The sequence below is a fragment of the Octodon degus genome, unplaced genomic scaffold, assembly GCF_000260255.1.
Source record: "Octodon degus isolate 3935 unplaced genomic scaffold, OctDeg1.0 scaffold00071, whole genome shotgun sequence".
NCBI lineage: Eukaryota > Metazoa > Chordata > Mammalia > Rodentia > Octodontidae > Octodon > Octodon degus.
The window spans coordinates 7,878,743-7,893,502 of NW_004524647.1; the positions used below are offsets into that span (position 1 = coordinate 7,878,743).

Consider the following 14,760-nt stretch of genomic DNA (forward strand, 5'->3'; position numbering starts at 1 on the left):
AGAATTATATACTTATGTTTACACATAAGTCCAAAAATCTCGCCATATACAACCTTGAAGCAGGACAGTCCCGCAACATTCCTTTTCCTGTCTCCTGCTTTCATTCACCACCCCCTTCTTTTTGAACAACCATCTACCCGAGAGACATCATAGCAGCAACTGGCATGTCATGACAAGCAGCCCATATTCAGAAGACCAGAACGACAGGCTCTCCAAGCATAAAACTACTATTACAAATTACCATTTGCAGTCCAGTAGCTTAGTTCACAGGTATCAGTATATATAGTTAGTTAGGGTTCTATAAGATTTTTGATGTAATTTTTTGAGGAGCAAAAACTCAGGAAACAGTATGTAAATTTATTTCCATAAATGGAAATGGCAATTGTTACAGGTATGTCTGAACATGTGTATACCTTCTAAATATTGCAGTCCTCCTAGAAGGCCTGCAAGTTAGAAACCACTAACTTGAGGCAGGGCCCCTTGTGACCTACAATTTCCCTTGGGAGAAGTTGTGCATAATTTTCAACCATTTATCTTTCAGGTTGAATAGACGACATATTTTCTGAGGAAAGGCATTTGCTCAATTAACTTAATTCCTTAAGGTTTAATTTACTTGGCAAAATGCACAAGTCCAGAGTTAACAGTCTCGACAAATGTGAACACCTGTGGCATCAACACCCAATCAAAACATAGAACATTTCCTTCACCTCAGAAACCCCTGAGCCTTTTTCCAAGCATCTCTACCCCTCCTTGTGCCCCAATCAGAAGCAATCCCTGTTCTGCCTCTGATCACTATATATTCGTCTTGCTTATTTTTCAGGATAGATTTTTTTGTTCCTTTGTTTAACTAGAACAGTAGTCCTTTGAGGAGGGTCCACAGCACCACCTGGAAATTTGTTGGAAATGCAAATTATTGGATATAGTCGCTGAATCGGAAACTGCAAAGCAGTGGGGAGGCTCCTGGAGCCCTCCCACTGACTCCTGGGCATGCTTTTATTTGAGAACCCCTGAGGTAGAGTTCAAGGAGTAAAGCTAAAATCAGGTGGGATGGAAAAGACACTACAGGGATGGGGTAGGTCAGTGGGAGAGAGCTGGTCAGGGCCTTTGTCACACAGCTTAGGTAGCACTGAAAGGATGGAGAAGATGTCAAGCATTTGTGTTAGAACTTCCTCATCATTGGCTTATGAAATAATAAAGTAGCTTTGCTGGCTCTTCAGAATTTCATAGGTCAAGATGGAAATTTTACGGTTTTTCAAGATGAACGCTTCCATCTGCCTATGTCTTCTAAATTCTTTGTGGAAACATTATTTATCAAAAGCTCTCCAGCAAATGTACCCTTCACAGTTGAAAAATGAGTCAAATAAATGCTTTTACTAGTATGTATTTGTTGGACAAACAAGACCTTTTATCAAACCTTCTTTCTTTGGAAGGGAAAAATAATAGTAATTGATGTTGACATTGTTGAAACCCAACTCTAAGTTCTGAAAAACATGTAAACCACAATCTCTACCTACAGAAAAATTGAGAAATAGCATACGATTAGTAAATTTACCAAATACTCAATACCCTCTAGAGAGGAGGGTTCAGTTATATATCCAGCAGTTCTCCACAGCTCCCTGGTGAGGAGATGAGTGAAAGATGGGAAGATTAGTGAAAGAAACTAATTTGAGCTGCACCTGGATAAGAATGGTGTTTTTGGCACATGCTTGGTTGTGTTAATACACTGAACTGTTGTCCTGGAACTCCCACATCACACCAGCTAAGAAGTAGTGTGTTTCCTGACTTGAACATTTGTGGGTAATTCAGAAACACATGCTGTGTGTACCCAGACTCTCAGGAGCATGATTGTGGTTTTCCTGACCCAGATTCTAGCCTTTGTCAATCTGGAAATTGTCATTCTAAAATAACTCTGCTTTAAAGGAAATATGAAAATAGTTTATTCTGAGCCAAATATGAGTGCTCATGGCCAGGAAGCATGGATTCAAGCTACCTTGAATGACATATGTCGTCATGGAAGAAATTACATGATCATTTACAGGCACAGAACAAAAGAAAATCATGAACTAATGTATATACAAAATGGATAAGCAGGGTCCTTAGGTAGGCAGGCTGCAGGCAAGGCAGGGAGATTCCTCTTACAAGACTCAGACGTTTTCAGGATTGGTGGAAATTAGAGTTCTGTCAGACTTTGCATATGTTCTGAGCATTTTGATGTCTATTAAACTGGACTGGAGATAGCCACAGATAACCATGGCTCTTTACGCACAACACTTAAGCTCACCACAATCAGTGTGCTAGCCCAGCAAGATCTGCCCGCAGGCTCTTCAACGTAGATATAGCTTCTGCTCAAAGTGTCAGTTCACAGCATGAGCTCTGAGGGTGGAGATCATGTGAGTCTGGTGGGGTGTGAGTTTGGATTCACACTCCTGGATTTTCCTTCCAAGGAACTGATGTTGTGTTACAGAGAGAGCTGTGTAAGAAAAACATACTCATTGATCCTTTGATAGTTTGATGAAGGGTCACCATTTTTCTGGATTTAGATGTGGAAGAAGAAAAGGGCGTTCAGAGCAGTCATGGGCAGCTAAGGATGATGGAGAGAAAGGATAAGACTTTGTCCCTGACAGGCCAGCTGGAATTCCACTTGCCTGACTTGATTAAGGCAGATGACTTCCATATTATTCACAAGATGCCCTGGAATGATGTCCCTACTTCTATCCCCGCCACACTATTGAGTGTCCCTAGATCTCTGACAAGTTTAGGATAGTTGTTTGTCCTTGTTTCCTTGTTTCCCACGTAGGTGAATGAAAATCAAATCAAAGGGTTTGGGGTGAAAAATGAAAACAGGCATTCTGTGCTGCTTTTTTCCATTATATATGTGTCATTCAAATATATATATATGTATATAATATATATATATATATATATATATTCCTCAAAAAGTGTCTCTCATGTTAAAGAATATACATAATAATAAATCTCTTTGGGAAGGTGCTACCAGAACTATAAGCTGTCAGGGCAATTGGGGTGGCTTAAAGCACAAGATGTATTTTTTATTTTCATCTTTTCTTAGCATGTCTGCTTTTAGGCAGTGTGCTTCTGAAGTAATTCAAATATATAAGGACTAAAGGAAAGCATCATGTAAAATTAGAAGGGAAAATCTGAAGCTAAAATGATTCCTTTCTTTTTTGAAAAAAGTATCACTGCATCACTTTAACGTAGCATTTCTGCTTCTACAAGTTTATTCTAAAGATATATACAAGACTATGGGACTGTTATCATATTGTTTATTACTATGAAAAATTGAGATCAATGTCAGGATTGCTAATGATGGTATAATATGTCCTACAATATAGCCTTTCAAAAGACTGAAGTTTGTCTTAGCTACTTTTCTCATTGCTAAGACAAAATGCCCAACACCCAAATATAAAGGAGGAAAGATTTATTTTGGTTCATGGTGTATAAAGCTTTTGGTCCATAGTTCATTGGATCCAGGAAGGATGGCCTGGCAAAAAGGCATCAGAGGAGGAAAAACAGTCCATGGCAAAGCAGGGCAGGCAGAAGGCAACAAGGAGCAGCAGCAGCAGCAGCAGCAGCAGCAGCCTGCCACTCCCTTCTATGCTTTCCAAGTCCCTCAGTCCCAGTATCACACACCCTAGATTCAACCACCTCCAAAATGCCCCACCTAGGACGCATGAGGCTTTGGGAGGGACATCTAGACACTAGCCATAACAAAGTTCATTCTAGTACTAACTTGGAAAATTTTTGAAGAAATTTTAAGCCATCCTTCTGGCTTCTGGCCTGGCATGTAAATATCTCTGAAGCACCACTCCATCCCAATAAGTTTTTTAAAAACAGAGCACAAACTGACAGATTTTCATTTAGTTAAAATGTTTAAAAATTTCTCCTGAGATTTTTTTCTTGAGACCTGGTCTCACTGAACAGTATAGGCTGGCCTTAAACTCATGATGATCTTTCTGTCTCAGCCTCCTGAGTGCTGGGATTATAGGTATGTGCCACCACATGTGGCTTTCTTGAGATTCCATCTTTAACTTATTTTTTTTGTTTTGTTTTGTTTTTCAAAATTTTATTGTCCATCTTTAACTTATGTTACTTAGAAGCAGGTTCTTTAATCGCCTGGTATTTAGGATTTTCTAAGTATTTATGATTCAGTTCTGATGTAATTTCACTGTAGTGTGAGAGCAGATACCATGATTTCTATTCTTTTAAATCTACTAATATGTATTTTATGGCCCAGAATGTGGTTTGTCTGAGTCAATGTTCTGTGTAGCTTAAGAAAAAATTTTAATCTTCTATTGTTTGATAAAAATAGTCCATAGATTTCTTTTTTCTTTTTTTTTTTTCCTTTTGGTGGAACCAGGGATTGAACTCAGGCCCCTGCACTTGCCAGGCAAGCGCTTATTCCACTGAGCCATCTCCCCAGCCCCTAGCCTATAGATTTTAATTACCTCCAGTTGATGGTTTTTACTAACCTGCCTACTGGATCTGTGCATTTCTGATACCAAAATGTGACAAAGGTATTACATGTGGTTTTTTGTTTGCTTAGTTTTGTTTTTTGTTTCTTTGTTTGTTTTTCTTTTTTTGGCAGAACTGGGGATTGAACTCAGGCCCTTGCACTTGCCAGACAAGCACTTATTCTCCTGACCCATCTCCCTGGCCCTGACAAAGACATTACAAATGTTTGCACTTTCATGAACCTAGATGCAAAAATCCTCAACAAAATGTTAGCAGTGTGAATCTTACAGTGTATAAAAATAATTAAGCACCATGACTAAATGAGATTTGTCACAAGTAGTTTCACCTTTAAAAAGAAATTAATTGGTCGGGGCTGTGGCTTAGTTGCAGAGCTTTTGCCTAGCACACCCAAGGTCCTGGGTCTGATCCCTAGCACTATAAAAGCAAACAAACAAACAAACAAAAACCAACACATCAATAGGCTATAGAAGAAAAGTCACATGATTACAGTGATAGATGCAAAAGAAAAAAAAAAAAACATTTGACTAAATCCAACATCCATTCTTTTTTTTTTTTTTTTTCTTTGCGGAACCCAGGATTGAACTCAGGCCCTTGCGCTTGCCAGGGAAGCACTTATTCTACTGAGCCATCTCCCCGGCATTCTACTGAGCCATCTCCCCGGCCCAAAATCCATTCTTAATACAAACTTTCAAAAATATAGAAATATTTATTAAGTTGAGGAAACCTGAATAGTGCAGGCCAACCTTGAACTCATTTATGTAGCTCAGGCTGGCCTTGAATTCATAGTGATCCTCCTGCCTCAATACTAGGATTACAGGTGCTACTATTTCTGTAAGAATAGTTGGAAAATCCCAAATATCAGGAGATTAAAAAGCATGCTTCTAAATAACACAAATTAAAGAAAAAATCTGAAGCGAGCTGGGTATGATGGTACATACCTATAATCCTAGCACTCAAGGGACTGAGGCAGAAGGATCCCCAGGACTTCGAGGGCAGCCTGGGCTATAGAAGCGAGTTGAAGGCCAGCCTATATTACATAGCTTTCCTCAACAAAAAAAGATATACCAAAATCTTGACAGCTAACATCATCGTTATTATTGAAAAGCATGAAGATTTCCTACTGAGATCAGGAATAAAGCAAAAGATGTCCTCTCACATCATTTTTTTCAACATCATACTATAACTTTTAACTAAAACAGTAAGGAAAGAAAAGTTATACAAATTGACAATGAAGAATTTAAGCTGCCTTTGTCTGCAGATAACATAATCATGTGGAACATCTGAAAAAACTGACCAAAACAATCCAAAATAAAAATGGGCATGATGGTGCACACCTGTAATACTAGCACCTTGGAAACTGAGGCAGGAGGATCATTGCAAGCTTGAGAACAGCCTGGGCTACACAGTGAACTCAAGGCCAGCCTGAAATGCATAGAGAAACTGTCTTAAAAAGAAAAAGAAGCCAAAATAACAACAACAATTAAAAACTTCTTGGAATTAATAATAGCAAGGTTACAGGATGCAAGGTTAATATACAGAAGATAATCATCTTTTTGTATACTACCAATGAACAAGTAGAATCTGAAGTTAAAAATACATCATCATTCACATTAAAAAACCCCAAAAATGAAATGCCTTACTATAAATCTAAGAAAAGATAACAAGACCTATACAAGGAAAACTACAAAACTCTAGTGAAATAAACTAAAGAAGTAAATAAGTAAAGACATATTCTATATTCATGGATATGAAGACTCAATATTGTTAACATAGTTGTTCCTAACTTGCTCTATGCATGGATACCCCAATCAAAATTCCAGAAAGTTATTTTATGAATATGAAGATTCTGATTCTGTAGATTATAGGGGGAAGCAAAAAAACCAGAGTAGGGCTGGGGAGATAGCTCAGCGGTCTACGTGCCTGCCTGGCAAGCGCAGGCACAAGGACCCAGGTTTGAACCCAGTACCAAATGCTGGGGAAGCTGAGACAGGAAGATCACTACAAGTCCAAGCTGCTTAGCAAGACCCTGTAGAAATTAATTAATTAATTAATTAATTAAGACCCAGAGTAACCAACTCAGCATTAAAGTACCAGGTCAGAGGATTGATGCTGTTAGACTTTAAGACTTCTACAGTAACCAAGACAGTAAGGTATTCACAAAAGAATAGGCTAATAAATCAATCAGATAGACTAAAAATCCCAAACACAGACTCACATAAATGTGGTCAATTGCTCTTTGACAAAGGAGGAAAGGCAGTCTTGTCACCATATGGGTATTACAAAAACTGGATAATCTGACCTAAATTCCCCCTCAAAAAAATTCAAAATTAATCACAGTTGTAAATATTAAATAAAAACTAATAAAACTAGAAGATAACATAAGAGAAATCCTAGAGGGCCTAGCATGGAAGAAACAACTTCCTGGATGTGAGATGGGCATGAACCATGAAAGAAATAATAGAAAAACTGAACTCACTAAAAATTGAATTCTTTCTGATCTGTAAAAGACAGTGTGAGGAGAATGAGAAGACAAGCCACAAGCCACAGGCTGGAGAAAATATTTGCAAAAGACGCATCTAATAAAGGATTGCTATGAGAAATGTACAAAAACCCTTTAAAACTTAGCAATAATAAAATGAATATCTTGGATAAAAATAGGACAAAAAAATCTAAACAGACACCTCATCAAATAAAAAGACAGATGGCAGACAGTCATATGAAAAGATGATCAACTTCATGTGTCATTAATTAATTGCAAATTAAAACAACAGATACACTGTCTTTGTACCAGAATGGGCCAAATCCTAAACCCTCACACTACTGAATGCTGATGAAAATGTGAATCAACAGGAGCTCTCATTTCTGATGGAAATGAAAAATAGCACCGTCACTTTGGAAGACAGTTTGTCAGCTTCTTACAAAACTAATACTCTTCCTCCACAATCAGTCACATTCTTTGATAAATGAATCAGTGGTTGCCAAGCACTGGGGAAGGGAGGAATGCATAAGCATAGCACAGTTGATCTTTAGGACAGTGAAATTACTCTGGATAATGCAACAGTGGTGGATACATGTCTTCAAACATTTGTCCAAACACAGAATGTACAGCACCCAGAGTGAATGGAAAAGTAATATATAGACTTTGGGTCACCAAATAGACATATCCGTGTAGGTTCACTGGGTCTACAGATAGACTTATCTAGGTAGGTCCTTTTTTTTTTTTTTTTTTTTTTTTTTTTTTATTATTATTTTAGGGAAGGGTCTACAGTGTGTTCAGAGTCTCACCACTAGATTGGACTTGTAATGATCCGCCCATTTACAGCCTCCAAAGAGCTGGGATTACAGGTGCGCGCCACCACGCCCAGTTTCAATAACTGTCTCAGCGTGCCTGCGGGGTGGGGCTGGCACAGCAGGCCCAGGGATGGAAACCCTGGCCCCTGCGCCTGCTTGCAGGCACTTTAATCTGCTGAGCTATTTGACCGGCCCAGGTTCACTGATTATAATAAATATACCACTGTAGTGGAGGATATTGACTTTGGGGAGGTTTACAGAGGAAGGGTAAGTGAGAATATGAAAACTCTATGTGTTTTCAGAGTTTTGCTGTGAATCTAAAACTTATCTTCAAAAATGGTTTATTAAAATAAAAAAGCATAGCACTCAGTGAAACGTATTATTTGTGTTAATATATATAGATTAACATAAATCTGTTTATATTATGTTAATATATGTGCATTATATATATGAGGTATGATCGAAAACTTTAGTGAATGTTTGAATTTTTTAAAGAATTTATTACAGTAGAAGACATTGTACTAGACCCCCTCAAGATTGTACTAGATATCCCTCTCACTTCAAATGCGTTTATCCCATCTCTCTTGCCACTTCCTGAAGAAGTTCTAGAAGTCCTCTTTCCTAAGTGTCTTTTGTTGTGCTGTCATGGCTGCCTCAATGTCTTGAACTGATTCAAAACATTTACCTTTCATGGTCATTTTTATTTCGGGCAATACCCAAAGTTACATGGTGTGAGATTCCTGATTGAGGTGCGTGAGGACACGCTGTAATGTTTTCATGAGCCTGCCTTTCCACTGGATGGCACTGGGCAGCATCCTTGGTTGGGTTTTTGATCCCCCCTCATAAAGACACTCAAGTCTGTAGCATCTTAACTTTTCACAGCAAACCTATTCACATATGTAAAAAGGACAAAAGGAGCTGCTGCTAGACCTGTGTCTCTGGGTCCTTCTTTCAAGGACACATCAGAAGCTTGTGTGGTCTGGCAATTTTCAAATCAGAGCTATAGTGCAGGTACCAAGGTTCAATCCCCAGTACCACATACCATGTCAGGCCTGCCCACAGGGGTGCTGAGCTGGCCACTGAGACAGGCATGGTGGCACACACCTATAATCCCAGCCCTGGAGAGGCTGAAAACAGGAAGATCATTATAAATCTGAGCTGTGTAATGAGACCGTGTACCAAACACATGAAATATATATACAATGTTATAGAATATATACCACATTTATTTATTCCAGAAGTACCTTTTGAGCGCTTCACCTGTGCTGGGCATTCTGCCAGGCCCTGGGGTTACTAGGATGAATGAGAAACTGCCCTTAGGATCCCAGTTTGGGTGTAGTTGGAAGCACTGACACAGGGAGTCAGGGATAGGAGGTGGGCATTTTCCAGGTGTGCGTTCTCACAGGCTGAAAAAGTTCTCCCCATTTGGAAAAGCTGACGGTGATTCCTTTTTCTCAGAGAAGCCATGCGGAGACCCGCCTGCGTTCCCACACACCATCCTGCAGGGCCGTACTGGCCTGGATATGGGGGACGAGCTGCTGTATGTGTGTGCCCTGGGGTCTGTCGCGGGCCACCGAGAAACAGCCTTCACCTTGCTGTGTAACAGCTGTGGCGAGTGGTATGGCCTGGTGCAGGCCTGCGGGAAAGGTAAGCAAGAGCCCTGCGGCTGAGCACCTCTCCACTCTCACAGAGCCCACACAGGCTGTCATGGTTGACTGATTATGTCAACTGGAGAAGCTTAGAATAAATTGGCTCAGCAGTTCTACACCCCAGGGGCGCAGAGGAGCCACCTAGGGTGGCTCATCACTCAGAGGATACAAAAGGGAAATGAGGAAGAGAGAGGGTTCCGTCCTTTGGAGGCGCTTGGGGTTTCACTGCTGCTGAGAATGGCTGTGGTACTTTTCAGGGCAGCTCTGGTTCTTATTTAGAGGTTCACTTCCTGGCTCCAGTACAGATCCTTCATCCTGCTGGCAAAGACTTTCTAACTACCACCACTGACCTTTGGGCCTTTCCAGTGTGGATTCGTAAAACAGACCTGCCTGAGACATGCCTAGAGCCCTCCAGTTGGACTCGTGGGAGGCCTTGTTATGAGCTCTAGGTCTTCAGCTGGGCTCATGCAGGATATTATTGTGGGATCCAGGCCCTCAGCTGGATTCTTTGGTCTTTAGTGTGTGGACAGATTTCCTGCATTCTTGTATGTGATTCTTCAGGGAATTATGAAATAATCTCATAAAATATGTGTCCTGTATTGTTCACCTTGCAAAACCCCAAACTACAACACAGGACAGCAAAGGCTGTGCTTCAGCTGGCCACAGATGGTGAGCTCTTCTCCACCAAGGTGCCTTTCAGAAGTGGCTTTCAGCCTTTCAGCTAAACTCTGGACCTGGCAACATCTAGAACCTGGTAATCTCTGCAGCATTTCAAAGCAGAATCTATACAACTGAGCCCATCTTCCTTTCCAGGAGTAAATGGTCAGTACAATCTGCCCTTCCCTGAGGATCAAACTGACCCTTAACTTTCTTGCTCATTTTCTTGGGAAACTGGTCCATGGGGAATATCAGCTGACCTAGTGACTTCTGAGAAAAGTAACCTTTAAATGGTAAACAGAGCTGGGAGGTTTTGTCATGAATACAGTACAGGAAAGGGGGCTTCCCTGAATGTGGTGATTCTGACGTCTGTGCATGACCCATGTGGGGACACCAAGAGCAATGCTGTGGGTTAATGCAAGAGAGGTGGGCCTTCAGGGGACTTCTATACAATTGATCAGACTCATCTGGCAAGTACTGTTCCCTTGTACTTTATCAGTCAGTCATGGTGGGCTGCATGGTAGAGGGGGCCAACTCCAGGACAGCTGTGTGGTCTGCTTCAAGGGGTGAGGTGACCCACCAGTGAGAGCTAACTATTCTGTCTGCCCCCTTGCCTGCTCTGGGGCTACCAATCTTCTGGATGTGAGGGGTGCCCCATCAAGAACTTTAAAGAGTCCTAGTACACATTTTAATTATAATAATAAAAGTTTATAAGTGAAAGAATGGGGGGAAAGCCATGAAAAACTAGCCAGTAGAGTTAATTTCAAAGAAAAAAATGTTGCTGGAGGTAAAGCAGGCTATTTCATACAGAAAAAATGATTCACCTCACTGGGAAGATATTAGATTCCAAAACTGTGTATACTTATAGCTTCAAAATACATGTATCCAGGCTAAGATATTTAAACACCTTCAGGGCTGGCAAGATAGCTCAGTGGTCTAAAGCGCCTGCTTAGGCAAGCTTAGGCAAGCATAGGGACTGCGGTTTGATCCCCAGCACCACATGCTGCGCCAGCCCTGCCTCAGGGTGGGCTGAGCCAGCCACAAAAATAAATAAATATGGGCTGGTGAGATGCCTCAGTGGTCTAAAGCACCTACTTAGAACAAGCTCAGCAAAGCACAAGGGACCGCGGTTCAATCCCCCAGCACCACATGCCAGTCAGCCCCGCCCCCTGGTGGGCTGAGCTGGCCACACACACAAATAAATAAATAATTTTTAAAAAAAAAATTTTTTTACATAAATAAATAAATAAACATCTTCAGCCCAGCAAGGAGGCAGCAGCTGAGTCTGAACTTACTACTGAGGAGCTTATGGGTCAGTTGTCTGCCTCAGAAGGTACATGTTCTATCTCCAAGTAGAAGTGAGCTTTATCTCTCACACTTACCAAACATTGTGGTGAAACCTATGGATATGGAGGTTTCAATCACTTCACAGACAGATAAGAAGCCTTCATTTCTTCCATTCCAGCAGCAGGCCCCAACCCAGCTCCCAGAGAGTCCTGAGGAAGTCAACCTTCATTAACCCAACTAGAACATGCAGCTCATCTTCTCCGCCCTTCTGTAGGGATTAAATCTTCTCCCAGTGAAGAAGAGCAGCCAGTTCAACCATCTGAGTCCCCTGGGGAAATTGAACCTTCTGGAATCCAGCAGGAAGCTCTAGCTCAGCCCGGAAAGACTCCTGAGGAAATCAAAACTTCAGTTGAGCAAGGAGTTCACGCTTTAGGATCCACTTTAGAAAATAGAAGTGAAACTCCAGGGGCTGAGGAGATGGCTCAGTAGAATAAGCTCTTCCCTGGCAAGCGCAAGGGCCTGAGTTCAATCCCCAGTTCCGCAAAAAAAAAAAGAAGTGAAACTCCAATCACATTGTTAGGTGATACTTCAGCCTCCAGGTTGAGATCAGGTTCACCATTATTACTTACTCAGTATTAGAACCTACCATAACTTCAAAGCCTACCAAGGAGGCTGAACCTTCTCTAGCCCAGCAGGAGGCCTGAGCTCAGCTTCTGGGCCTCCTAAGGAAGCTGAACCTTTTCCTAGCCAGCAGGAGAACCCAGAGTAGCCTTCTGAGTCTTCTGGGAGGTCAAACCTTCTGGAAGCCAGCTAGACACCATACTGAGGTGGAACCCTCTTCCACCAGCAGGAGCAACTGTCTCAGTCTCTAGAGCATCCTGAAGTGAGTTTCACTGCCAGGTCCCTGCCAACCTTAGCATTGTCCAGTGTGACTGATAAACCTCCAAATCTGTGACTGATAAACCTCCAAGCTTACCATCACAGCAGAACCCACGGCAAAGGTGGGAACTTTCCTAATCTGCCATGATGCTGCAGCTCAAGCCTCAGCCCCAGTGAGTAATGTGAAACCTTCCTCAACCCAACATGATATCCCCACAGTACCTCCAGTGCCAACTGAAGAGGCTGAACCCTTCAGGGGCATTGGGAAGCTCTACTGCAGAGCTGGGCTTGTAGCTCAGCACTCGTGCCAGACCCTGAATTGTTCCTTAATCACAATAGGTTTCCTCTCACCCCCAGAGTCCTTCAGGTGCTGATCCCCGACCTCTCGTGACATTGGAGACCAAGTGAATGCTGGTTCTTCCGAGCAGCTTGGCTGCAGGGTAGCAGTGTCACTGAATGTGTAGAAACACTGTCCTTGGACTATCTGCAAGAGCCCTTGGTTCACACCACTGCTTATCAGCCAGCTCATGTGGCTTGTTCTCATTTAGTGGCCGTCACAAACTATGCTGTCATGATAGCTCTCATCCATATCACTTGGTTCACATGGGAACATTTGACCACTAGTTCCTAGGGGTAGAATTGCTAGGCTGGTGTGTGTGTGTGTGTGTGTGTGTGTGTGTGTGTGTGTGTGTGTGTTGAGCTGAATGATGCCGAAGAATTCCCTGCAGCGTTCTGGTCAGCCTTCCCTCCCACCAGAGTCTTGTTCAGTGTCCTCACCGACCTCCAAGACCACCGTCTGGTGGCTCCTCAGTGGTGATGTTAGTGATAGTATATATTCCTTTCTCAGATGATAGTAAAGTTGAGCACTTATCACATGTTATTCAAGTATTAAAATGTTATAAGCGCCTGCCTGGCAAGCGCAGGGTCTTGAGTTCAATCCCCAGGTCCAATCAGTCAATCAATCAATCAATAAAATGTTCTCACACCAAATGCCTGTTTTAAATATTTTGTCCATTTTTTCTAAATGATTGGAATTATTTACGTATCATAGGTTGTTTACATTATGCACATTATACAAATTTTACGAAATGTGTATAATGTGTTTTGAGTATTCTTTCCCTTTTATAACTTCATCTCTTTACTCCTTGGAGTATCTTTTAATGCATAGTTTGTGTCTATTTCAGTTCTTTTGGGCTATTGACAGCTGCTTTAATAAAATACTTTAATAAAATACAAAAATGAAAGATTCCAATTTAAACACAATTTTGTTTGTTGATGTAAATAATGGACAATTTCCTTATCAAATTATTGCAAAATCTTCTATGTTCATTGCCTCAGTTTATCTACTTGTCTTAGTGAATGCCAGTAACAAAAAATTACAGATAGGGACAAGCGCTAGACTCACAATTTGAGCTACCTGTCTGGTGCCCACCGTCGCCTTAACGTCCTTCTTCGTGGTGCACTCAAGTGTGGCTCTGTCCCCTGAGCCACGCCCACCAGCCAAATGGGTTGTTTACTGGCCCCAGTGAAATGAGAACTAAACGCAGGTTTTGTATGTTTATTTTCTCACTACAGTGCTGTTGTTAGAGCTTTCAGACGCTAAGCAGAAATTCTGGTGTCTGCACTTGGTGGGGTATACAAACCATTACAGTTTGTATTACTCTGTAGATCAAAAGTATCTGTTATTATTTTTAAATCTCTGTGTGTGTTGCAAGAATATCTTCAAGTTTTTTACTCTACTATTCACATTAATTTTTTTTCTAGTGCTCAACTTTCTTCTTCTAATTATGAAACTGCTTCCAATTTGAGAACAGTCCTTTTGGCTGGGTGGATCAAGCAGGGGTTCAAGCTGGGTGACTCTGGGGTTGAGTGATAATTCCTCCTGTGCCAGCTGAGCGGCCATTCATCTGTTCACTCCACAGCCTGTTGTTGTTGCTTTGCAGGACCCTAAGTGCATGTTTACAAAGCTGAGCCAAACACTGTCCAAGCCCTGAAGGCAACACTAGTACTTGGGTGCCTCAGAGGGGACGGTGAGGCACAGGTTGGAAGATAGCAGGGGAAGGCTGCCAAGCAAAGTCTAGCAGAAGACATTTTAGAGAAAGTGTTTGGAGTTAGAAGTGGCCAGTGAATACAGAGGCTGCCGAAATCAAGCAAAGAAAGGCTGAAAGGTGTGCACTGGCCTCACAGTGGGGAAGTTCTGGATGTCCTATTTTCAGCGTACTTTCAGAGTGGAGGATGTACCCCAGCCAGGCTGGATTGCTACACAAGTGAGGGGGCCTGAGGGAGAGGCCCGAGGCCAAGAGACTCATGCTTGAGCTGGAGGAGGTTGTCTGGGATGATTTGGTTTGTTTGCTTGCTTTTATTATTTTTGAGGTGATTTCTTTTTGAACTGATTTGAGCTTATTTAGATGATGATGGAAAGCATTAGAAGAGAAAGGGAGACTGCATAGTTCTCTTGACTTTCTCAAGAATTAATTTGCTCTTATGAAAAAATAAATATTGT

General features: G+C 41.6%; 1 protein-coding gene across 1 annotated transcript in view; it reads left to right on the forward strand.

Moving 5' to 3' along the window:
• The window catches only part of Susd5 (sushi domain containing 5), a gene marked incomplete at its 5' end in the record, with an annotated part of 61,744 nt that overhangs the window by 28,013 nt on the left and 18,971 nt on the right, over positions 1-14,760 (forward strand). Inside the window, one exon of the mRNA XM_004635303.2 lies at positions 9,244-9,432. Coding sequence (XP_004635360.1) covers positions 9,244-9,432 — 189 coding nt within the window. The remainder of the gene's footprint in view (positions 1-9,243; positions 9,433-14,760) is intronic.